At 52.0% G+C, this 26032-nt stretch overlaps 1 protein-coding gene across 1 annotated transcript in view; it reads left to right on the top strand.

Moving 5' to 3' along the window:
* The window catches only part of LOC140430126 (uncharacterized), a 117994-nt gene extending 93020 nt beyond the window's left edge, over positions 1 to 24974 (top strand). The window contains exons 20-23 of the mRNA XM_072517638.1: positions 4699 to 4756; positions 12798 to 13008; positions 22967 to 23045; positions 24942 to 24974. Coding sequence (XP_072373739.1) covers positions 4699 to 4756; positions 12798 to 13008; positions 22967 to 23045; positions 24942 to 24974 — 381 coding nt within the window. The remainder of the gene's footprint in view (positions 1 to 4698; positions 4757 to 12797; positions 13009 to 22966; positions 23046 to 24941) is intronic.
* The last annotated feature ends 1058 nt before the right edge of the window (positions 24975 to 26032 follow it).

Genomic DNA, 26032 nt, shown 5'->3' with positions numbered 1-26032 from the left:
CTTGCATGCATGGGCACCAAGCTGGGATGCCTTGTCAGGCTTGACGATTTCGAATCGCAGTGTGGCATTGATGGTCTTGTTGGAGACAAACAGATGAATGAATGAAAAAAAAATGAAAATCGCTTATTGTCACGAGTAGGCTTCAATGAAGTTCCTGTGAAAAGCCCCTAGTCACCACATTCCGGCGCCTGTTCGGGGAGGCTGGTACGGGAATTGAACCGTGCTGCTGGCCTGCCTTGGTCTGCTTTAAAAGCCAGCGATTTAGCCCAGTGAGCTAAACCAGCCCCAGATGACAAGATCCAAATGCAGTTATGGCATTGCCATTATAATCAAGGAGCTGGCAGGCTGGCGGAAGAATTTTGGGTTGCTTTTTAAGCGGTCAAAATCAGCTTGAGAGATGAGATTGGCTGAAGCACCAGTGTCCAGCTTGAACCGGATGCTGCATTGGTTAACGTGTATGACAGCACGCCATTCGTCCGCAGAATCCACATTGAGGATAGATAGGCGTCTTGCTGAATTTGAGGAGGCATATTCACATGTAGTGATGATGCCCACACGATATGAGGACTCCAGGCAGTCGTCCTCTGGATCCGTAGTGCTCCCAGGATCGGAATCCAGTAGACATTGCTGTACACATCGAATGCGTTTGAGTTGGAAATGGGATCGCTGGTCCTTGACCAGTGGTGTAGACCTGCACAAGCCTGCATAATTTCCAGGCTTCCCACAATTTAAACATTGCCTGCCTTTTGCAGGGCATTGCCGCTTTAAGTGGGCATTACCGCAGTTCGGGCACGCCATGACGTTGATGTCGTTACGCTCCGGGCGTCGTCGCACTTGCGCAGTGCGGTCAGCCGACGTTCGCACTCGCGCAGTTTGGTCTTCGGCCGCTTCGTTCTCCCGTTTGTGGTGCGCATGCGTGGGACCCCGGGAAAAGCGCGCGAAATGGCCGCCTTCATCGATACTGAGACGCCGCATCCATGTGATGGCCTGTACACTCTCTGCCTCGTGGGAGGCAAGTTGTTCCTGTTCTGCCGATTGGAAACGGGAGTACCGATTTCTCACCTGTTCATGCACTTTACACGTCTCGATTGCGCCTGGCAGGGTCATGTTTTTAATTTTGAGGAGCTGCTCCCGCAAAGAGTCGGAGTGGACTCCAAACACGATCTGATCCCTGATGATGGAATCAGTGGTGTCACCATAGTTGCAGGACTGCGCTAATATACGGAGATGAGTTATAAAGGATTGGAAAGATTCATCCTTACCCTGAAGGCGTTGCTGGAAGACATGGCGCTCAAAGCTCTCATTCGTTTCGACTTCACAGTGACTGTCGAATTTAGCTAAAACGGTCTTGAATTTGGTCTTATCCTCGCCGTCGAGTGGAAAATTTGGATGGCTTAGTCCCCCGCAGTTGATAGAAGCAGTGCGATTTTTCTGGCATCGGATGCATCCTCGAGGCCCAAGGCCTCAATGTAAAGAAGGAACCTGTACTTGAAGACCTGCCAGTTGGCACCGAGATTGCCGTAGATCCGTAGCTGTGGAGGGACCTGGATCTTCTCCATGCCGCTGGAAGGCACTCGCTGGTCGTCACTGAATCACTCGAGGTAAACGACTTAGATAAAGTAGACTACTGGTACCATGTCGTGTTATTCACCCTGGGGTAACACGGATTGCAACTGGATGCAGTTGTACTGTGAAGTAGACACCAAACTTAGACTTTAGTTCAATACGCTTTATTGAACTTCTGGAGCAGTGCACACAGTTCGCTGTGGGTTTGACACTCTACTAATCTAAGTGTGCTTACTATAACTAACTAGACCAGACTAGCTCTGAGTCACATGTAGAAGGTGCTAACTGATATATACACCCTGACTGTCACTACAGTTGTGACCAGTGGAAAGAGGCAGAGTGTTGATGCCTCGTGTGTTTTGTAGTGGGAGACCACCTTCTAGTGTTCTGCCTGGTGATTGGTTGTGTTCTGTCCTGTGTGTTGATTGGCTGTACTGGGTGTCTGTTGCTGCCTTTCTGTATCTCATTATGTGCATGAGTGCATATCATGCCAGTCAGTGTACATGCCAGGCATAAGACCTGCTCTCTGCCGCCGCTTCTGGTGGGAAGGCTGCTTTGTTCCATTTAAAAGCTGGTCGTGGCTGGCATTCTCAATTTAAAATCGGGTCGTGGCCGTTGAGTGCTTCTCCTGCGATCGGGAACGCTGTGCAAATATTGCGACCAATCACTCCGCTACCCTCCCGACACCCGCCTGTGATCCACCCACAGATCGTGACCAGCACTTTGAAAATCCCTGGTTTCGTACACCTTTTAAAAAATGTGAAGCTGGTGCAATGCCAAGTGAGGGGAAGTGAAGAGGTGAGTAGCCATTTCCTTTCCCCCCAGTGCTAGGGGGTTTGGGGGGGGGGGTGGCTGATGCATTCCAGGTCAGGGGTTGCCTGACCTGGAATGTGGCGAGGGGCTTTGCGTCTGAGAAGTCTTTAAGCCATCTTTAAATATTGTGGAGTCTCAAGACAGGAGCAACCACAGCGGCAGCCTGTCTCTCCCACCAAACAATTCGCAGACAGAGCCTTGCTGTGCCTTCAATGCTGAAATTCAATTTCATTCCCTTTGACTGTGAGCAGCCTCTAGCTGCACAGCTGAAGGCTTTGCAAATGATGAAGTAGCCTTGTTAGTTCTGAGAGCAATTCACACTCCTCAACTCTCAAGTGCCTACTCCAGGGTACATGTGCCATGCCTCAGAGGGGAATTAGTGCATAGCGTCTCAAGGAAACTTGAAGCCGGAACACTGCCTGAACTCTAGAAGCATCAGCACCATACAGGCAACAATCAAACACTAAAGAGCTGGGCTTCCCCACTGTGGATCTTCTTGTGACCAAAGGGTAAGTGTGTGGATGAGGGAAGCACAGCCTCCCTAATATTCCCGTCAGAGGTCTGGGGTCCAGAGGCCCATATTGTGGCTGGGGATGTGTTTGCAGAGCAAGGTTTGCCAGTACAACTGATTTGCTGGACGGCACTCCGAGAGAAGACGGGAGAGTCATGGTAAGGGTGGGGGAGGTTAAGCTTGAGGGTCCCAGAATCGAAGCCCTAACTGATTATCGGTCTGTCTCCTTCCCCAATTCCTTTCAGATTAAAAAATATTTACTGGTGTGGATCTCACATAGGCTACTCTAGTGTTGCTGGTGACTGCCGAGATGGACAGATGCCAGAGAAGCAACGATGCTGGCTGGAGGTGGTGGTACACCATGTGCAGAGGGCTGCCGCACACCCTGAAGATCCAGCCACCCATCAGGCCAAGGAGGCCTGCGATGGCCCAAGGTGTAAAGGTGTGGTTGATCTTTCAAGAAGATGACGGACTCCTTGTACCACAGGAGACTCTGTCTCAACAAAGAGACAGTGCGGCACTCATGGAGGAGGACACCCGCTCCCGATGGCCATGAAGGTCACCGCAGCCCGGAATCGCTATGCAACCGGCTCATTCCGGGGCTTGAGCAGGGCATTTCACAAGCTACAGCCCACAGGTATTTCCGGGAGGTCACAGATACCCTGTATGCTCAGACATCCAACTACATCACCTTCACCTGGTCCAAGCCCACCAAGATGCCCGGGCTGCAGAATTCTCCACCATTGCTGGGAGGTCCTGGGTAGAGGGGGCAATAGATAGCACGCATGTCACCTTGTGCACATCGGGGCATCAGGGAGTGCCCTTCATTAAGAAAAAGTGGTCCACTCCCTAATGTTCAGATTGTGCGCGCCCACGTGTGTGCCTGATCCCAGGGATGTTCGTGAGAGCTATATCTCTCAGAGATTCCCGCTGTCTTTGAAGACCACCTTATGATGTTGGGGACAAGGGGTACTCACTGAGGTCCTGATTGATGACGCTGGTGCGGAGGCCTGAGATCGAGCCGAGACCCTATACAATGAGGCCGAAGTTGCCACCTGTGCTGCCATTTGTGTGGTGCAGCAGGCTGCTGAAAATGAGGTTCTGATGCCTGTACTTCTCTGATGGTGCACTGCAGTACACCTCCAAGATGGTCTCCTGCATTGTAGTGGTCTGTTGTGCCCTCCAGAACCTGGAACAATGGTGGGCGACATGCTGGAAGAGGAGGAGGAGGAGGAGGACATGCGGTCTCATCTAAGGGGTAGGAGGATCCGGACCAGGAGGGGCTGGAGGGCGAGCCCAGGCAGAAGCTGCAAGAGGTGCCGGAGGATGGAGGACAGGGGATTGCAAGGGTCTGACATGCTTGAAGGACCAGGGAAGCCCTCAACCACACCAGATACAAATAGGCCGAGGCTATGTCCATCAGACCAACCTTCCGCTCCTCTCCACTTATCCACTTATCCCCCCTTGCCCCATTTTTCTCCTTCCTCCCCAATCCGCCCTCCCTTATTTCCCTCCTGCTCCCCAATCCCCTCCCCCAATTTCCTTCCTTCCCTCCTCTCCTCCCCTCTCTCCAAATCCCCCCCCCCCCACCAATGCCCCCTTCCTTAACACACAAGCCCCCCCCCCCCTCAACCACACTGTTCCATCCTCCAAGGGTCTGTGCGACAACACCCCAGGGTGATGGACCTGTGTCGGCACTGTCAGCGCGTCAATATACAAGGCAGGAGAGTGATCATAACTCACTGTGAGAAAAGTTATGGTCCCCCTCAGTTTATGCCAAAGTCTGACTCCTGTCTTTCTGCTTACAGGATGCCCCCGATGCACACCTCATTCAGGATGCATTTAATCTTGGAGAACTGTGCTCAGGTGCGGGGTGCAGGGGTGAGGGGAATAGTGGGCAACAAGGCGTGGGGGCACAGACAGGCCCACAGTGAAGCTTAACGTGACAGAGGCTTCACGTTTATCTGGTGTAAAATGTTTTAATAGTGAACTTATTGGCATTTCTAATCCCCCGAGCTACAGATACTGACCCCACCGCCCCACACTGCCCACTTAGTACTCCTCAATCTTCTTGATCGTTCGTGATCTATTGCTACATCTAGGTGTGTCCTCAGGATGCACATCACAGCTGGAGGCAGCCTGCTGTTTTCCACACCCTGTGGTCTTTAATGTCTTTGGCGGATGACCTCTGGGGAGCCTGGAGCAGGGGGCCCCCAGTCGACTTACGGTGTTACTGGCACCGCCATGCTACCCTGTTCTTCCCACTGCCCTTATGATGCGCCAGTGTTAGGTGAGGGGATTTTGGAATATTGAGAGACCATCGGCATCTCCTTGGTGGAAGCCCCATGTTGGCCTCTAGCGCTTCCTTCTCCCTGATGGTGCCCTAGGGCTCTGGGGGTCTCCATGGGATGGAACGGCAGCTGGAGCAAGCCCCGGCGGCCTCTCATTCATCTGGCTTTGCCAGCCCTGACAGCTCCCCAATGTTTCCACTAGGTTGTCAACACCTTCAGTGATGCTCCTCCGTGACGGTGCTACTTCGCTCTAGAGTGCCTTGGCAATGTCCATCTGCATCTGGTACACATCCTTCAGTGACTGGGCCATGCTCTGCAGTGCCTTGGCAATGTCCATCTGCATCTGGGACATGTCCCTCAGTAACTGGGCCATGCTCTGCAGTGCCTTGGCAATGTCCATCTGCATCTGGTACACATCCTTCAGTGACTGGGCCATGCTCTGGTGTGCCTTGGCAATGTCTACCTGCATCTCAGACACGTCCACCAGCAACTGAGACATGATATTGAGGCCCTCAGCCATGGTCGGCACAGACTGAGCCATGCCTTGGACATCAACGCTCAAGACACGGATGGCGTGCTGCAGACTTTCCACTTCAGTTGCCATCCTAGCAGTGTTGACCTCGGTGCCACGCATGGTCAGCAACATTTCCTGCGACCGAAGCCTTTGGGACTCCTCCAATCGGTTTGCAGTTGTTGGAATGTCACTATCATCCCTTCCTGAATCTCACGGCTGTGTCTTAAATTCTGCATCACCTCTGGGAGAACCTGGTACAGAGGCTGAATATCTGAGTGGAACCCAGCTGTGGTGCTCACCAGATTGTTCCCCAGAAGCCGGTCCACTTGTCTCGCCCGCCAAGGTGTCTCTCTGTGTTGGTGGAAGGTGCGGGTGATAGCTCTGACACTTCGCCTTTAAATACGGGTTGCGATCTCGCCAATGCACCCGCCAAATCCATCCAAAATGACACTCTGAAACGTTTCCGCTAAATTATGCCCAATAACTGGTCATATATCATTGGGCTGGATTTTTCCACCTCGCCCTCCACATAATCGCCACGGTGGGATGCTGACCATGTAAAGATCCATTGACCTTGGGCGGGAATGTCCAGTCGCCAGACGGTCACGGCCGGAGAATCCCACCAATAATATTCTTTAATGGGGTATTTCTATGTACCATACGGCTGTTATCATTGCATCCCAAATAACAAAGCATTGTGATACATCACCGAAAGCTACAATGAGGTAATATCATAAGGTAACAATAAGGTAATAGCAAATTATTTTTAAAGTCCATCTTGGAGCAGTGTAGCTCAACACAAACATAATTGACACTATTCCTTGCTGATAGATGCTAATCTGATGTACTCTATCAGTCACTAAACATTTGTAGTTACAAAATAAAATTATAATAAATGCCAACATTTTTTCAACTGACAATCTTATAGAGATGCATTTTAAGATTTTTTAATTTGGCAGAGTTAATGAAAAAGGAAAAAAAGTGGTTAGCCGAGATTTTGTGGTCAGCAGCGAAGGAAGGGAACTCTCCATGGGCCTTCGGGAGAACTGTTCACGCAGATCGAGTGGTTTGTGTTCCAGCAATTTCCCCATTCCTGACAGAAGTCTCAGTGACCTCAGCCACTTGGGCAGCCAATTGGATTGAAGTATTCACACACACAACTTTAGCAAGTTAAAAGCACCTACAGTCTTGCACTCCTAATTTGTCATATAGCAAAAATAAATTATTAAAAAGCTAAAATAGCGATAAACAAACTTTTAAAAAGTATTTCTTTTAAATGTGGAATGTATAATTATTATGGCTGAATTTGATATTCCACACACATAAAGTTAGCTTTTTTGGGTCACTGAGATGTTACACCTCATTCAACAAAGTGCAAGTTTTCAAGGCAGATACAGCACGACTCTGGGTGGATGTTTCTGTCAATTCCATTGATTTCCATGATTGCAGACTGGGGAAGTGGCTCAATAGTACACCGTCTGCAGAAGCGATGTTTGAATTTCCACATCATTCTGTGATTGTGCACACTCCAGAGGTTTCAATTTCAGTGGAGTGTGCTGACCATCCCCCATCATTAATACTGCAAAAATCTGAGCTATTAATAAACAAGGACTTTGAGTTTGCTAGATAGGCACAAGCAAAAAGATCCTCGGATGGTGATGTCTAGCACGAGGGGACATAGCTTTAAATTGAGGGCAGATAGATATAAGACAGGTGTCAGAGGTAGATTCTTTCCTCAGAGAGTAGTAAGGGCGTGGAATGCCCTGCCTGCAACAGTAGTGGACTCGCCAACGCTAAGGGCATTCAAATGGTCATTGGATAGACATATGGACGATAAGGGAATAGTGTAGATGGGCTTTAGAGTGGTTTCACAGGTCGGCGCAACATCGAGGGCCGAAGGGCCTGTACTGCGCTGTAATGTTCTATGTTCTATGTTCTATGTTCTAGCTGACATTGGATCCAATTTGTCAAAGCTGAGAAGCTACAACTGTAGGTTTCTTCTTATGCACATCATGCATAACATATATAAGAACTTGCAATCCATAGGTTAGGTTTGCAATTTTTAATGAAACTTATACTGTACTATGAAAATGCTAAAAGAATAAAGGTGATACAGAACAATGAGAATAAATTTACAAAAACTGTTAAAAAAATTCACTCAAAAGACCTGAAGGATGATTTGTTTCCTCCTGTACCTGAAAATTTGAATGTAATGTTGATAGATCTCCCTCGCTCCTTTGTGTGGGTGGAGAATTATGCGAATGGCAGGTTTGATGGATGATTGCGGAGACGTGGATGGATTGTAATTACACAAGTATCTCTGTTACATCCAAAATTCTACCAATTTTAAGTCGCATCATTGGTTTGTGACCAGTCACTGAGTGGAAATGTAGATGTAAAGTCAAAGGCAAGTGACCTCTCGGAAGCGATGTCTATAGAAAATATTCAGTTTTATTCAGGTTACTGTACACTCCTCCTACTCCCCGAAGGGTCTCCCAAACCCCGGCCCTCACCTGGGGGTTAGCCCCGCCCCCTCATCTGGGTAGATCATATTCAGGTGAGGCCACATGGACTCTGATGTTGCAGATCCCTGGGCCTCCTGTAGGGTTATGACACCCTCCTCTACCAAGTCTGAAGCGTCATCCACGTCGCTGGATGGGGAGAAATCATTTCCCTCTTCACTGAAGGCTGACTTTCCGGCACCTGACGCTCTGTGCCTGGGGTGTATAACGGACCGGGGAACGTCGCTTCCTGGTTGATCGCCTGGGAGGTTCTGCTGCCCATCATGCGGCTGTCGCCCCTGGACCTGCATTAATGTGCTTCGGCTAAAACCCCAATATCGTGGTTGGACTTGTCGACCTCCCACATTTCTGAGTCACCGGGTACCACTGGGTACCACTCGCAACTGCTCCGGAGGTGGGGACACCACCGGTCTCTGGATCCGTAGTCGGCCCTCAGGCTCTGGAGATTGTCCACATTCCAATTTGAGTCCTTCCCTTGCACCCACACCATATAAGAGACCAGCCTGGTGCATTGTACGACTGTTCCAGGAATCAAAATTCCAATTGTAAATGGCGTCGCCAGCTGCAGACTCTCTCACGGGCCTGGCTCTCTGCGCTCCGGTCCGTCCTGTTGGTCATGGACCTTATCTCTTGATGTCCGTCGAAATGAGGCTCAACCGCATGCGCAACCAAGGTCCCATCAAGAGCTCCGCTGGCATCATCCCGGTGGGTAGCTATAGTGGAATAGAAAGTGGGCAAGGCGGGTTTCCGGTGAGCCTGCAGTCTGTTTTCTCATCCCCACTTTGAAAGACTGTACAGCACATTCTGCCAACCCATTCGAGGATGGGTGAAAGGGCATGGTGCAGATATGACGGCCTCCATTTTGCTTTATAAAATTTGCAAGCTCTGCACTAGTGAAGGCTGTGCCATTATCTGGCACAAGGACATCCTGGAGTTGATGAACGCTAAAGGTCTGCTGGAGTGATTCAGTGGTGGCACACGCCGTGGTCATTATTCTGTGCACATCCAACCATTTAAGGTCTGCATCTACTATATGTAGGTAAGTTGCCTCCTGGAAGGGGTCTGCAAAATTAACATGTAGGCGGGACCATGGTCGGCCCGGCCATTCCCATGGGTAAAGTGGAGTTGCCGGGAGGAACGTCTGGTACCCTGGCAACTGGTACACTGTTTTGCCAAATTCTCAATCGCCATGTCGATGCCGGGCCACCACATGGAGCTCCGGGCCAACTTCTTCATTTTGGAGACACCTGGGGGAGGTTCTGCAAAATGGCCCCCTGGCCGTATTCAGGGATGACCACCTGGGAACACAGGAGGATTCCATCCACTACACTGAGTTCCACCACCTTCGTGGTAAAAGCCCTCAGGTCCTCAAGAAGCTCACGGTCCTGGGCCCTGTACAGCATGATGTGGTGGACTCTGGTCAGCAGCGATTCCGTCTGTGCCCAAGCCTTTACTTGGGCCACCGGTATTGGCAGCAAATTAATAAAGTGCAAGGTTGTGAATACCCCATCCGATGCCACTGTCGTAGGCGCACTGGTGGGCAGCAGGAAGCAGCTGAGAGCTTCTGCATTGGGAATGATCGGTCCTGCTTGATGTTCCAAATATGCTCGTATGCCGCCAGAAGGAGAGCCCAATGCTGAATGCGAGCAGATGCCACCGGGGTATTGCCTTGTCTGCTTTGAATAATCCCAAAAGCAGTTTATGGTCAGTATAAGCCATCAACGCACAGCCGTAGACATATTGATGGAATCGTTGAACACCAATGCCAACACTTCCTTTTCTATTTGGGCATAATTTTGCTCGCTGCCCAGGACCGTGCCCTCCCAGAAGACCTGATGGCTTTTACCTCCAATGTGAGTGAAGCAAACGCAATGAGCTGCTTTGTCCCATCATTCATCCTGTGTGCCAAAATGGCCCCGATCCCATAGGGTAAGGCGTCACACGTGAGCAACAAGGGCTTTGCCGGGTCGAAGTGAGTCAGCAAGGGGTAGACGACAGCCGCCGCTTTATCTCAGCAAACACCCCCTGCTGCGGCGGGTCCCAAATCCAGTGCAGGCCCTTCTTCAACAATAGGTGCAGCAGGACCAAAACTGTCGCCAAATACGGGATGTACTTCCCGTAATCGTTAACCAGGTCCAAAAATAAACGGAGCTCTGTGGGGTCTCTTGGTTCGGGCACCTGTCGGATGGCTCAAACTTTAAAGTCCATCAGGTGTAGTCCGTGCCTGTCAACGCTGTAGCCCAAATGGACCACTTCAGTTGCATGGAACATTCACTTTTCCCGCTGCAGGCGGACCCCGGCCGTCTCAAACCGACGCAGCACGTCCTGCAGCTTTTGTAGATGCTCTTGGTCTGAGGAACTGGTGATTAGCATATTGTCCAGGTAAACTGCTGCTTGTGGCAATCCTCGGAGGAGACCTTCCATCACTCTCTGGAATATGGCACATGCCGATGGGACCCCGAATGGCAGCCTGGTATATTTGTACAATGCCCTTTGCGTGTTGATGGCCACGGACTTTCAGATGGATGAATCCAAAACAATCTGGAGATAGGCGCATGTCGGGCTTGCTAAAAGTCTGTCAGCTGCTGAGCCTCGGATATAAATCTTCAATCTTCGGCACCAGGTAGCGATTCATACGGGATACCCAGCTGACCCTCATTTTGTAATCCCCAAAAAGCTGGATGGACCCATCAGGCTTCATAACTGGCATAACCGGCACGGTCCAATCCCCAAGTTGTACCCGGCTGACGATTCCCAGCTTTTCCAAGCAATCCAGTTCGGTCTCTACCTTCGGCCTCAAAGCGTAAGGAATGGGTCTGGCCCGAAAATAACGCAGTTGGGCCTCTGGGTCCATTGATATTCTGGCGGTGGCCTTCCAAATGGTGCCAAGGCCCCCCTAGAACACCCCCAGGAAACATACCAATGCTGCGTCTCCTCGGCATACTTGTTGCCAGCCCAAACAAAAACGTTTCAGCCAGTCACACCCCAGCAAACCTGGGCTGGAACCTTTCACCATCACTAGTGGTAGGTTCGCCGACTGAGATCCGTATTCCACGGGATTTCTGAGGTGCCTGCAATCTCCAACGGTTCCCTGTATACGTCACAAGCTGGGCATTGGTATCCTTCAACGCTAAGGTGCGTATCCCAAAGCAAATCTTGTCGTTGATGTGGCGGCTGATCACAGAGACCACAGCTCCGATATCAAGTTCCATTGTAATTGGGAAACTATTGATCGACACCGTGGCCTGGTAGGTGCCACTCTTGGTGCTGAAATGCAATAAAGGCGATGGACTGCCTCCAGTTCATCTACGAAATGTACTTGTGTTCTAGGGCAGTCGTCGGTGCGGCAGTGGTGAGTGGGTAAAGTGTCCTGTTGCCGTCTGTCCCGCTGTCTCCCTCTGGCATGGTGCTCTCATTCTGCACCTCAGGAAACTGGTGTATGGGGTGCACACCGTCCATCGGCTGGGAATTGGTGCAGTCGGTCTGGTCCCCTGGAGCAGGCCACCAATGGTGGGAGTCCGGAATTTTCTCCCCAGAGAGAGCTGTTCCGTGCCTTGCCGGGTGTCTGAAGTTCAAGATAGACATCCCTCAGAGTTCCTGGGCACCGTGGTCTGTGCCCTCCCGGGACAACGCAATCCCAATTGCATTTTTCAGGTCCAGATCAGTCTCACTCAATAAATATTCTTGGGTTGCCCCGTCTCTGATTCCACAAACCAACCTGCCTCAGAGCGCCTCTGATAATGCTGGCCCAAAATTGCAAAGGTCAACGAGTTTGCACAACCAGCCCAGCAATTCCGTTATAGGTTCGTCCTGGCGTTGAGAAGCCATGTGGAAGCAAAGATGGCGAACAGTAAGTGACGGTTTCGGGTTGAAATCTGGCAGCGTCAGGCGAGTCAGGAAAAGTTAAACTTTTGATAATGCTGTACGTCTCCGTATCGCAAACTGCAAGGAGAGTCACCACCTGTCTGTCGTCCCTGGCTATGTTGTTCAGACGAAAGAAGTAATTAAAATTAATTGCTCTATGCACTGGGTCCAATCTCCAGTCTCGGGTTGAACGCCTCAGGCTTTCCGATCAGTGGCATTTCTGCTGCCTGAGTTGAGGCCTCCTGGGGCCTAATCAAGGTGGGCCCAGTCCAGAGGAAATGGCGCCTCCTGCAGCTCCACTTGACCCTCATTGCCAGTGTAAAGTCTCAGGTAAGGGACCACTCTGAAGCGATGTCTATAGCAAAGAATTTGGCTTTCTTCAGGTTACTATACACTCCTCCTACTCCCCAAAGGGTCCCCAACCCCAGCCCTCACCTGGGCCGGGGTATTTATATCCCAGCAGTCCTTTGAACAGAGGGGTTAGCCTCGCCCCTCATCTGAGTAGATAATATTCAGGTGAGGCCGCAGGGATCCTGATGTTGCAGATCCCTGGACCTCTTGCAGGGTTATAACAGTAGAAGCATCTCCATACCAGATACTTCAATCAGGCCAAAATATTAAAATATGACTGCTTAAAATCAAATCATTTAATTGTTTATCTTTTTGGGATTTAATGCAGAAATTTAATGTTCACCTATGTACTTTTATCTTTTGAGGATTACAGGAAGCCAATTCCATCAACAAGTCACTGAGTTCATTGGGAGATGTCATCTCTGCCCTCTCAGCAGAACAATCTTTCATTCCATACCGTAATAACAAACTCACACTGTTGATGCAGGACTCACTGGGTGGAAATTCGAAGACACTCATGTTTGTGAACATTTCCCCAGCAGATTGCAATGCTGAGGAAAGCATCAGCTCATTGATGTAAGTATTCAACCTCAGGAAAATTGTAGTATAAAGTATGCAAGGTATGTTGTTTCCCTTTAAGACTCAGAGAAATCAAAATCCATCTATCATTCCAATCTGAGGCTCATGATACAATACTCCTTTCACATCCCAAGCTGGATGCCATGTGCAGTAACACTTCTTTCTGATAGGTATGCCACTCTAGCTCAAGTCTACACAAACAGAGGACGGCCCGGTGGCGCAGTGGGTTAGCCCTGTGGCTTCATGGCGCCAAAGTCCCAGGTTCGATCCCGGCTCTGGGTCACTATCCGTGTGGAGTTTGCACATTCTCCCCGTGTTTGCGTGGGTTTATCCGCACAATCCAAAAGATGTGCAGGTTAGGTGGATTGGCCACGCTAAATTGCCCCTTAATTGGAAAAAATGAATTGGGTACTCTGAAAAAAAAGTCTACACAAACAAGGATTAAAATTCTGATGCATGTGATGTTCAGTGTTTAGTTGGATTTCTGCCTGACTTGTACATTACCATTGGTGTCACATGTACATTGATGTAAATCAGATTTTAAGCAGCCCCAGTTAAGCCTGATTTCTCATGCTCCCAGACAGGCATGCAGTCAGTAAGCAAAATGGCTAGTGGCGGTCTCAGAATATTTAGCTGCCTGAACAAATTGCATATTGTCCCTACAGCTGTCTCATTTTTGGGCACATTCAAGTTTCTAAGTCCATCGCTTTTTTATTAGGTTCAGTATATGGGGGTGCACCTTTCATTAAAAACTCATTTTCTGCTGCAGATGGTGGAGTGCTATATATTTTTCATGCTAAAGTTGTAACTTTTTTTTCTTTAGTCTTTCATTGGGCATGGGTGTCGCTGGTAAGGGCAGCAAATGTTGCCCCTCCCTAGTTGCCTTTGACCTAAGTGGCTTGCTAGGCCTTTAAGAGTTGACCACTGTGGGTCTGGATTCACATGTAGATAAGCTTGGTAGATTTCTTTTCCTAAAGGAGAAACCAGGGGCGTCATTCTCCGACCCCCCAGAGGGTCGGAGAATGTCCGTTGGCCGCCGTGAATCCCGCCCCCGCCGGTTGCCAAAGTCTCCGAAGGGAGAAAAGTCGGCGGGGCGTTAATGGCGCCGCTGCCATTGGAGAATGGCACGGGTCTGCGCAAGGCAGCCGATTTTCGGCCTGCCGATATTCTCCCTTCCGCATGGGCCGAAGTCCCGTCGACGTGATGACCGTTCACGTCGACGTAAATCAAACCTCCTTTTCATCGGCGTGACCCTGTGCTCCAGGTTCACGCCGACCAGCGTGGAGGTGAGTGACGGCCTGGGGGGTTGGCCGCTGGGCAGGCGATGGCGTGGCCGCAGTCTGAATGTGTGAGGAGAAGTGTGTCTCGGGTTGTGAGTGTGTGTGAGGCTGGGGGGGTGGTTAGAGTGGGCTGGGCTCCGGGGGAGTGCCGGGAGGGGGGTCCGTGCCAGGGAGGAGGTTGGGGTCCATGCCGGGGAGGGGGATGGGGGGTCCGTGCCGGGGAGGAGGTTGGGGTCCGTGCCGGGGAGGAGGTTGGGGGGGGTCTGTGCCGGGGAGGGGGATGGGGGTCCGTGCTGGGGAGGAGGTTGGGGGGGGGGTCTGTGCCGGGGAGGGGGATGGGGGGTCCGTGCCGGGGAGGAGGTTGGGGTCCGTGCCGGGGAGGAGGTTGGGGGGGGGTCCGTGCTGGGGAGGAGGTTGGGGGGGGTCCGTGCCGGGGAGGAGGTTGGGGGGGGGTCCGTGCTGGGGAGGAGGTTGGGGGGGGTCCGTGCCGGGGAGGAGGTTGGGGGGGGTCCGTGCCGGGGAGGAGGTTGGGGGGGGTCCGTGCCGGGGAGGAGGTTGGGGTCCGTGCCGGGCAGGAGGTTGGGGGGGTCCGTGCTGGGGAGGGGGATGGGGGTCCGTGCCAGGGAGGAGGTTGGGGGGGGGGTCCGTGCCGGGGAGGGGGATGGGGGGTCCGTACCGGGGAGGAGGTTGGGGGGGTCCGTGCTGGGGAGGGGGATGGGGGGGCCGTGACGGGGAGGAGGTTGGGCGGGGTCCGTGCCGGGGAGGGGGATGGGGGGGTCCGTGCCGGGGAGGAGGTTGGGGTCCGTGCCGGGGAGGAGGTTGGGGTCCGTGCCGGGGAGGAGGTTAGGGGGGTCCGTGCCGGGGAGGGGAATGGGGGGTCCGTGCCGGGAGGGGGATGCGAGGGCAAGTGAGTTGGTCCACCTGGCCAGGTGCCAGCCTCCAACAGTTGGACCCATGCGGTCCATGCCACCTGGCTGGGGGGAGGAGGGGATATGGCCAATGATGACATGTCGTCGTTCCCCTCCCCCCCACCAGGCCGTCATGTTTTCCGATCATCCAGCGATGTTGGCCGCCGTGGCGGCAGCCGCTAATGTCTATGTTGCCCTGGATGAGGAGGGGGAGGAGGAGGAGCGTGCCAGAGAGGCGGCGATGGCTGCCGCAGAGGGACAGGCGGCAGCCGCCCAGGCTGGAGGGACACCTGACCGACAGGACGAGGAGGGGGAGGAGGACGTCGCGGCCCCACGGCAACGGAGGCACCCGAGGGCGCCCCGTGTGTACCGGTCCCGGCAGTCATACCAGGACCTCACGGACCGGGAATGCAGGAGGAGACTCCGGATGAGGCGGGAAACCGTGGCACACATCTGCCACCTGCTGGCACACCTGTCACCGCGATGCACTGGCGGGGGACACCCTCTCCCCGTGTCCGTCAAGGTTACGGTGGCCCTGAACTTTTATGCAACGGGGTCATTCCAGGCACCGAGTGGGGACCTGTCCGGCATATCGCAGACATCTGTGCATCGGTGCATCCGGGCAGTGACAGATGCCCTAAAAGCCATGGCGCACCGCTACATCCGCTTCCCTGTGGACCGGGCCAGCCAAGATGCCCGGGCCGTGGGCTTCCCTGCCGTGGCCGGGTTCCCCATGGTCCAGGGCGCGATTGATGGGATGCACGTCGCCGTGCGGCCACCTGCAGATAACAGGGCCGTGTTCACCAATAGGAAGGGGACCTATTCGATGAACATACAGGTGGTCTGCGACCACCGCATGATGATCCTGCACGTCTGCGCCCGTTACCCAGGCAGTGTACACGACTCATACGTGTTCTCGCAGTCATCCATCCCCGGCATGTACGAGGGATGCCATCCCCGGCTGAGGGGCTGGTTGCTGGGCGACAGGGGCTACCCATTGCGATCGTGGCTGATGACGCCTATACGGAGGCCACGCAATGAGGCGGAGAACCGCTACAATGATGCCCATGTAGCGACAAAGGGAGTGATAGAGAGGTGCTTTGGCGTGCTGAAGATGCGTTTCAGGTGCCTGGACCTCTCTGGGGGCGCCCTCCAGCATCGGTCAGATAGGGTCGGCCGCATCATTGTGGTGTGCTGCGTCCTGCACAACATAGCCCAGCAGAGGGGCGATGTGCCGCAGGCAGAGGAGGGCGGAGTGGAGGAGCAGCAGGAAGAGGCGCAGTTCTCCCCAGATGAGGGGGTGGGGGTAATGGTCAGGGCAGACAGGGTAGACACAGGCGGGTGGCTGTCCACCATTACCGGCTGGCCCAGCGGGCACGGGACAGACTGATAGCCGCCCGCTTCACTGACTAGATGGGCGTGGGAATCGGTAGTATGGCCACAGACCGCACACCATGGCAACAGCCGACCACCCACACCCCCCACCCATCCACCCACCCAGCACCCTCACCCCCCTCTCCAACCCCACCCACCCCACCCGCATGCACACCAGCCCCCCCCCCCATTGCCGATCCACCTGCGGCACAACGGGCCGGGCTCACACAGTTGCGGGTCGACGTGTGTCTATTGCAGGCCATGGAGGATGATGACAACCCGCCCTGCGATGAGCTCCTGGCTCCACATCGTTGGACTATGTCTGACCCATGGCCACAGTACCACCATCCACCCGGACCATCCCTGCATGCGGCTGTGACACTGCAGCGCACGGTCCCGTCCTCTGCCTGGGGGGATGTTGATGGCGGCCCAGGGGGAACGGGGCAGACTCACCTGGGCCTGAGGTAAGACCACCCCTCACACACACACTTGCGCTCAACGTACATGACACCCCCGCACGCTTTGGACAGAGCACAAAGGCAGCTTCTGTAGGTGTAACATTGACTTTAATAACCAACGGAGTTCATGCACGTGCCCCAACCCCTAAAACTCATCTGTGCCCTGCACCCGTGCCAACTTACTCAGTGTCTAATTGTTTGGCCTTACGGGTCCTTTGACTACGTCTACGTGGTTCCCCAGACGGTACAGCAGAACTGGAGGTGGACTCCTGTGATTCCTGCCCTCTGACACTGGATCCCTTTGGCGGCCGTTTCCTGGGGCGTCCTGGCCTAGATGGGCCAGGCTGCGGCCCGGGCGACTGGGATGACGAGCTGCCAGCCTGTCCTGCCCGTTGCCCACCCGATGCACCTGGGACGGAAGGGGGGGAGTCCGAGGTGTCGCGGTGTTCCGGGACCTCCCTTAGAGGGGGAGCCCGGACGGACCACACCACCTCCTCCTCCCTCGGGGTGCCCGATGGCCCCCAGGCCTCTACATGGGTGGGGGATGCGAACGGACTGGCCATCCAACGCCCCCCCGACATCTGGCGCTGCCAGTCCTGGAGGCCCGTGCTGGTATCGACAGGGGTCTGCAGGTTTGCAGCCATGGAGCCCAGGGGGTTGGCAAACCCTGTCTGTGACAGTGCGACGCCGGCTCGCACATGGCCACTGGCGCCGATGCCCTCAGCGATGGCCTGCAGAGACTGGGCCATGGCCTGCAGAGACTGGGCCATGGCCTGCTGAGACTGGGCTATGGTGTTGAGCACCTCTGCCATCTGGCGCTGGCACTGGCTCATGGCCTCCTGTGAGAGGGCAGCCATGTCCTGGGCCACAGACGCCGCCTGCACGGAAAGCCCCAGGCCTCGCAAACCGTTCCCCATGTCTGACACCGTCGCACCCATTGCCTCCACCGCGGACGCCACCCGTGCGGTGTCGGCCTGGGTGGCACGTATGACCGGCACCACTCCCAGCTCCTGGACGCGGGTGGACTTCTCCACCTGCGACTGCAGCCGCCGCAAGCTGGCCGTCACCCTCTTCGCTCGTCTCCGGGTCGGTGGTTGCATTGGATCTATGTGTGGGTGTGGTAACTCCAGGAACCCGGGATCCATCTGGGCGGCAGATGTTCGCTTGGGCTGGGCTGCCCTCCGACCGCCCGGCCCCTCTGCTGCTCCTACCTCCACCTGCTGTACCAGGACTGCTGTGTTGTGCGCACCAGTGAGTGTACCAGACGCCTCATCACTAAAGTGCCCAACCGAGGTGAGTGTTTCTGCGATGGTGGAGGGTGTTGGTGACAGCAGTGGCGTTGTGTCGTGCTCTTCGTCCCACTCTGAGTCCATGGCACTTTGGGGTGGGGGTTCGTTTCCATCCATCCACTCTGAGTCACTGTCCGGTATTTTGTCTTCCTGGGTAGTGCTGTCCCGGGTAGGGGTGTCCTGGGTAGGGGTGTCCTGGGTAGTGGTGTCCTGGGTAGTGGTGTCCTGGGTAGTGGTGTCCTGGGTAGTGGTGTCCTGGCTCGGATGTGACGGGGGCCTGTGGCTGCCCCCCTCGTCGCTGGGTGGTCACTCCCGCACGTGACGGGGGTGTCGTCTCCCTGTTGCTCCAGGTCTCTCCTTCTCCCGTGGTGTGCGAGGGGCATCCTGCGGGCGTCGCATGCTGGAGGGTCCGGGTCTCTCTGTCTCCCGTGGCCTCCGAGGGGCATCCTGCGGGCGTCGCATGCTGGAGGGTCCGGGTCTCTCTGTCTCCCGTGGCCTCCGAGGGGCATCCTGCGGGCGTCGCATGCTGGAGGGTCCGGGTCTCTCCGTCTCCCGTGGCCTCCGAGGGGCATCCTGCGGGCGGTCTGCATCTGCAGGGATGGGTGCCTGGACGTTTGGTCCTGCGATACACAATGAAGCATGCATGGTTAGACATCAGGCAGTGATCAGGTGATATGGGGGAGGGGGATATAGGGGAGGGGGGATATGGGGACGGGCTGTCGGTGGCTCACTTGCTAGTACGCCCCCGACCTCTGTATCAGCAACCTCCCGGTCGTCAGTTCCGCCTGCCAATTCCAGGGCCCTTTCCTCGTGTTCAGTCAGTGGCCTCTCATCAGCGGGGCCTCCTCCAGTCCTCACATGCTCCCTGTTGTTGTGTGCGTGCTTCCACTGTGTGGGGGGGGGGGGGGGGGGGGGGGGGGGGGAGGGGGGGGGGGGTGCGGTGGTGGCAGGGGTAAAAGGCAACAGTGTTAGGCAGGTATATGAATGCACGCCATCGGTTGCGCGTGCATTGCAGAGGTTAAGGTTAGGGCTGGATTCACTTGAGGATATGGGGGATATGGGGGAGGGGGGATATGGGGGACATGGGGTAGGGGGGATATGGGGGAGGGGGGATATGGGGGATATGGGGGAGGGGGGATATGGGGGAGGGGGATATGGGGGAGGCTCACCCTGCCTGCTCTAACGAGGTTGTTCACCTTCTTGTGGCACTGGGTGCCTGTCCGTGGTGTCAGGGCCGCAGCGGTGACGGACTCTGCCACTTCCCTCCACAGACGCCGGCTGTGGCGTGGGGCAACTCTGCGGTCGTGCCCGGGATACAGGGCGTCCCTCCTCTGCTACACTGCGTCCAGGAGCGCCTCCACATCCCGTGACTCGAACCTCGGGGCTGAGGGGCGGCCAGCCATCCAGTCGGGTGTTCCGGTCGGATGTTCCGGTCGGGTGGGGGGGAGCAGCGCGGCCTTATGAGCCGTCACACCGTGCGGCGCGTATGACGCTGCACGGCGTGAACCACGTGCGCAAGCGTGCATCTCGTTACGTCGCTGCTAGCCCATTTCGGGCCGGAGTCTTTCGACCCATTTTTCCGATGTGACGCAAGTCGGATTTGCGCCGTTTTTTGCGCCGATCGGCGGACTTTGCGCCGATAACGGAGAATTTCGCCTCAGATGTGTTTTTAACAACAATCACTGAAAGCTCTATTACTGAGACTAGCTTTATATTCTAGATTTTATGAATAAATATAAGTTCCTTTACCAGCTGTGGTGGGATTTGAACCTGTACTCCCAGTACAGTAGCCTGGGCTTTTGCTCCAGTGAAATTAGCACTGCACCATTGTCTCCCAGATGACAAACAGTAAACTGATGTATGATAGTGAAGATAAATTGCCCTGAGATTGTGGAATCTCATTACCAATTTAGCACAAAACATTCAAAAGTTTTTTTGATATTTTAATTTTATCCATGCACCGTTTTTCCCAGAAACGTTAATTTCTATGTCATAATAACACTTCAAACAAAACAAAGGAAAATTCAAAATCTTCTATTTCTCAGTAATATGATTATCTTTATCACCTGAATGTTTCAGTCATATGCTTCAGTCCCTTAATTAAAGCTTTTCATTGAAGGGCTCAGCCTCTCTCAAAAGCTGACAGAGTAGCAAGGCAGGGCAAAAGATTTCCCACTCGTCACTGATTTGAGGGTAAACTACAAGACACAGTTGAAGTGAACATCATCCTGCCCTCATGGGACTCTACCGTTCTCTATGTCACAGAATGACAAATGCAAAATTCATTGTTTTCAAATGTCCTTATGACCATGCCCCACTCTCTGCTCATCTAACACCGGACTTCATCTCGTTCCTCAGTTCTGTCATCAATAGCCACACTTCCAGCCAATTTACTTGATCAGCTTTCTTAAAGCCACTGCCTTCTGCTTTGCTGTTTCTTTTCCTGCATTCAAAACTCTCCTTTTATACCATGTTGTCAAGTTCCCCATCCTGACTTCTCCAATCTTTTTAATTTTTCATTCTAGTGTCCACTGTATCCTTTTCCTTCTTAGATTCTGTCTTTCTGCATCCGAAAGATGCTTTTTAAGGCCAAACTTTAGGAGTCATTTTCAGCGACGTGTGGAAACCTCAACAGTGCAACCACAATTAACACTCTGCCCTCTCTCACCCCAGGATGATGAGAGAGATGGAAACCTGACATATATTCCCTATTTAGCTGTTTTTTGTTTAGTAATAAACAGATGCCACTAACTTTAATTGTTTCTCAAACCTGGGATAAGACTTCTAACTACTCATTCACCAGAACATCAGGGCATGGAGATTGATGATGTCCTTGCAGCCCACACTTTTTATTATTCTAAAATGTTTAAAAGGGAGAACACAGATTTAAATACCCTCGAAATGGGTTGAATATAACCACATTGAATTTCATTGGAATTCAGTCTTTGAACACGCCAAGCAAATATTATCATGCTTTATTCTTAAACAAGAGAATTGATGTTTTCTGTGCTTTTGTAAAGTATTTACATACGAACATACAAATATATGAACATAAGAAATAAAAGCAGGAATCAGCCACTGGGCACTTTGAGCCTGCTCCGCCATTCAATAAGATCATGGCTAATCTGGTTGTAACCTCAAACCCACATTCCTGCCTAACCCCGATAACCTTTCAACCCCCTGTCAATAAACAATTTATCTAGCTTTGCCTTAAAATATCTGAAGATCCTGCTTCCACTGCCTTTTGAGGAAGAGAATTCCAGAGGCTCATTGCCCTCTGAGAGAAAATATTTCTCCTCATCTCCATCTTAAATGAGTGGCCCTTTCTTTTTAAACAGTGACCCCCTAGTTCTAGATACTCGACAAGAGGAAACATTCTTTCCACATCTACCCTGTCAATGCCTCTCAGGATCTTAAATGTTTTGATCAAGTTGCCTCTTACTAGAACTCTACTTACTTTTTAACTTTTTCTATGTTTAGTTTCCCAAGCCAGACATCATTCCTGACAGACAAACTGCTTCCCTGCTTTCACCAGTGATCTTCTGTATCTGATTACTAGATCTATTTAATTTACTAATTCTCAGCACATGGCTGTTGATGGCAATTTCTAAAATGCCCCTAATTATCCACAGCATGGTAGCGCTAAGCTGCCTTTTTGAACCACTGTAATTCTGAAACAATTAAGCGTCTTGCTAGGGCCATTTCAGAGGCCCAGAGTTAAGAATCAACGACATTGCCATGGATCTAGAGTCACAGGTTACTGTGCGGAGTCTGCACGTTCTCTCAGTGTGTGCGTGGGTTTCCTCCGGGTGCTCCGGTTTCCTCCCACAGTCCAAAGATGTGCAGGTTAGGTGGATTGGCCATGATAAATTGCCCTTAGTGTCCAAAATTGCCCTTACTGTTGGGTGGGGTTACTGGGTTATGGGGATAAAATGGAGGTGTTGACCTTGGGTAGGATGCTCTTTCCAAGAGCCGGTGCAGACTCGATGGGCCGAATGGCCTTCTTCTGCACTGTAAATTCTATCTATTTATCTATCAGGCAGACCAGACCGAGCAAGGGCAGTGGATTTCCCTCATAGAATTATAGACGAGAATTCCTAAAGAGCAGAAGGAGGCTATTCAGCCCATCGAGTCTGCACCAACCCTCCGTAAGGACACCATATCTTGGCCCAATCCAACCTAACCTTTAGACACTAAGGGGCAATTTTTTTAGCATGGCTAATCCACCTAACCTGCACATCTTTAGACTGTGGGGGAAACCAGAGCACCTGGAGAAAATCCGGGGAGAACATGAAAACTCCACACAGTCACCTGTGGTCGTAATCGAACCCGGGGCCCTGGTGCTGTGAGGCAGCAGTGCTAAAGGACATGAATGAAGCTGTTGAATTCTTAAAGAAGTTTATAGAAATTCATAATTTTTTCTTCCTTGTGAAGAAGCACATGGGGTCCTGCTCTGCTTGCACTTACCCACAATAGCACAGCTAAATTAGGAGCTCTCAGTAATTCTTCAGACAACATGCTGAGCCCAATGTATTGCACCATTCAATCTCTTGAGACGAATTGTTGTTTATAAAGTTTTATTATTCTCCATGTGAAAATATAGGATGAAAATTGCTCAAATTTATAACTTTATTTTAACAAAACAGTTATGCATCTCGTGTTAAGTTGATAACAAATAATGCACAGAAGAACTCCGAGACCAGACAGATAGCTCGGCTGAAACAGGTAATGAGACTTTTTATAAACATTGAGAAAGACCGTCAATAGTTTAAAATCCCCCCAAAATTAATGGATTTGGCTCAGGTAGGAAGTTAAATCTCAAAGCTGAACTCAGTCTCCCTCAAACACCTCAATTTCTTTTTTAATGAAGATAGGACGAGGAATAGGCAACTCACTAATTTCTAATAGACAGATCACTCATTTAAGTATTTTCATGAGCCTGTTTGCCTACGATTGCATTTGTGTTTCTGGCTTAATGCTATCTGTATTGGTTTTTTGAGCCTTTGGAAACTTGGTAGCATGCTGCATGGAATATGTAAGTGCTTTTTCGACAATCTTTGAAAATGAAAATTAAAATCGCTTATTGTCACAAGTAGGCTTCAATGAAGTTACTGTGAAAAGCCCCTAGTCGCCACATTCCAGTGCCTGTTTGGGGAGGCTGGTAGGGGAATAGAACCATGCTGCTGGCCTGCATTTGCACTTAGTTTGTCAGCCAGGAGGAGCAGGAGAGCTACCCTTCACTCAGGTTACCTACGCAAATCCAGTTTTTAAGGCCACTTCCTAACCTGCAATGATTGACACCCTTATAACTGACTCACTGTTACATCCAAAACCCCATGGGATCACCAATCCTTCTTCACAATCATTTCCCCCACCATTACAACCATCTTTCACCATCACTGACCATCCCGCATCATCCCTGACCATCCCCATCATCCCTTACCACCCCCACCATCCCTTACCACCCCCACCATCACTGACCATCCCCACCATCACTGATCATCCCTCACCATCACTGTCCATCCCCCACCATCACTGACCATATCCACCATCACTGACCATCTCCCACCATCACTGACCATCTCCCACAATCACTGACCATCCCCCACCATCACTGACCATCCCCACCATCACAGACCAAGCCCCACCATCACTGACCATCCCCCATCATCACAGACCAAGCTCCACGATCACTGACCATCCCCAATCATCACTGACCCTCCCTCACCATCACTGACCATCCCCACCATCACTGACCATCCCCCATCATCACTGACCATCCCCACCATTACTGACCATCACTGGCCATCCCCCATCATCACTGACCATCACTGGCCATCCCCATCATCACTGACCATCCCCACCATTAGTGAACATCACTGGCCATCCCCCATCATCACTGACCATCCCCCATTATCACTGACCATCACTCACCATCACTGACCATCCCCCATCATCACTGGCCATCCCCCATCATCACTCACCATCACTCACCATCACTGACCATCCCCCATCATCACTGACCATCCCCCACCATCACTGACAATCCCTCATCATCACTGACAAGCCCCCGCCATCACTGACCATTCTCCTGCCATCACGGACTATCTCCCCACCATCACTGACCATCCCCCATCATTACCTCTTTCCCAAAGCCTCAACCATCCTTATCATCTCTCTCTGATATCCTTTTGCTTCTCTCAAAACCCCAATCTCAGCCTGAAAATGCATCTGTCTTGATTTCTCCATCAGTCTCCATCTCACCTTCTGAGCTCTCCCTGATCCTTCATGACTGCAGCCCAACCATCCAAATCATAATGCATTTAATCCCTCCTTACAATCTCTAACACAAGCAATAGGACATCAAATTGGTCCTGAATGTGAGCTCTTCTGAAGCATTCCTGCCCAACATTAACCTGGTTGGTCAATCTAGCTGGCTTCAAAATGCAATGCCACAGTTAAAACTCCACAGCATTCGGGGAAACCTAGACTTTTAGACTGGATCTATCCTGACTTGAAGATCTCAACCTAGCAAATATTTGAACGACAGTTTCAGGAGTGTTGATAAGATAATGCTAAGGATTTTCATTTTGTGTTTGTATTGTGCTTTGAAATTTGTAGAGTTTGATAAACTTTGCCTCTCCCAATAACTAAAACCTATCAAGAAATTGGGTGCGGAGGTTGACTGTTGCTTCCCTGCCAAAACCCTACTTTTTTCTACATTTGTGATGAGTAGGTGGGGTTAGGTGGGGTTACTGAGTTACAGGGATAAGGTGGAGGTGTGGGCTTAAGTAGGGTGCTCTTTCCACAGACCGGTGCACATGGAACATAGAACATAGAACATACAGTGCAGAAGGAGGCCGTTCGGCCCATCGAGTCTGCACCGACCCACATTAAGCCCTCACTTGCACCCTATCCCCGTAACACAATAACCCCCTCCCCCAACCATTTTGGGCACTCAGGGAAATGTAGCATGGGAAATCCACCTAACCTGAACGTCTTTGGACTGTGGGAGGAAACCGGAGCGCCCGAAGGAAACCCACGCAGACACGAGGAGAACGTGCAGACTCCTCACATACAGTGACCCAGCGGGGAATTGAACCTGGGACCCTGGCACTGTGAAGCCACAGTGCTATCTATCCACTTGTGCTACCAAACTACCAAACGGGCCGAATGGCCTCCTTCTGCATAGTAAATTCTATGATTCTATGAATACATCTTTCAAGCCAACTGCATGGACATTCTGGCAGGGAAATGTGGCCTGGGTTCCTGTCACCTTCCTTATTTACTCCTGTTAATGCTAATTCCAGGGCATTCAGGTGAAGTTTGGGGATCCTCCCTGAGGCAAAAGTGGGAATGTCCTGAAATATGAAAAAGGAGGGAGAAAGTCTAAAAGTGGTCTCTTCTCCCTCCAATACCTACATTTGTAGGTCTCAGTCTCAAATTAAGTCTAGAGAAACTTCAGTTAGCTGTTTCTTAAAAGCTCTTTGTCTCTTTTAAATGTCCTCTTACCTATTCTGCCGCTGAATCAGTGGTCCTTCTGTAATATCCAGGACCCATTATGAATAGATCATGAACCATGACCTATGCAATGGATGCACAGAGCTGGGAGAATTTACTAAATATAGTATTTGGATTTTGATGAGAGGAGAAATTCAGTGCAGAGGGGAAGGAGGTGCTAACAAATTTAAACCAAGAGATAACAGTAAATA

The sequence above is a fragment of the Scyliorhinus torazame genome, chromosome 9, assembly GCF_047496885.1.
Source record: "Scyliorhinus torazame isolate Kashiwa2021f chromosome 9, sScyTor2.1, whole genome shotgun sequence".
Taxonomy (NCBI): domain Eukaryota; kingdom Metazoa; phylum Chordata; class Chondrichthyes; order Carcharhiniformes; family Scyliorhinidae; genus Scyliorhinus; species Scyliorhinus torazame.
Note: the sequence above shows the minus strand (reverse complement) of the source record. Positions and strands in the feature narration are given on the sequence as shown.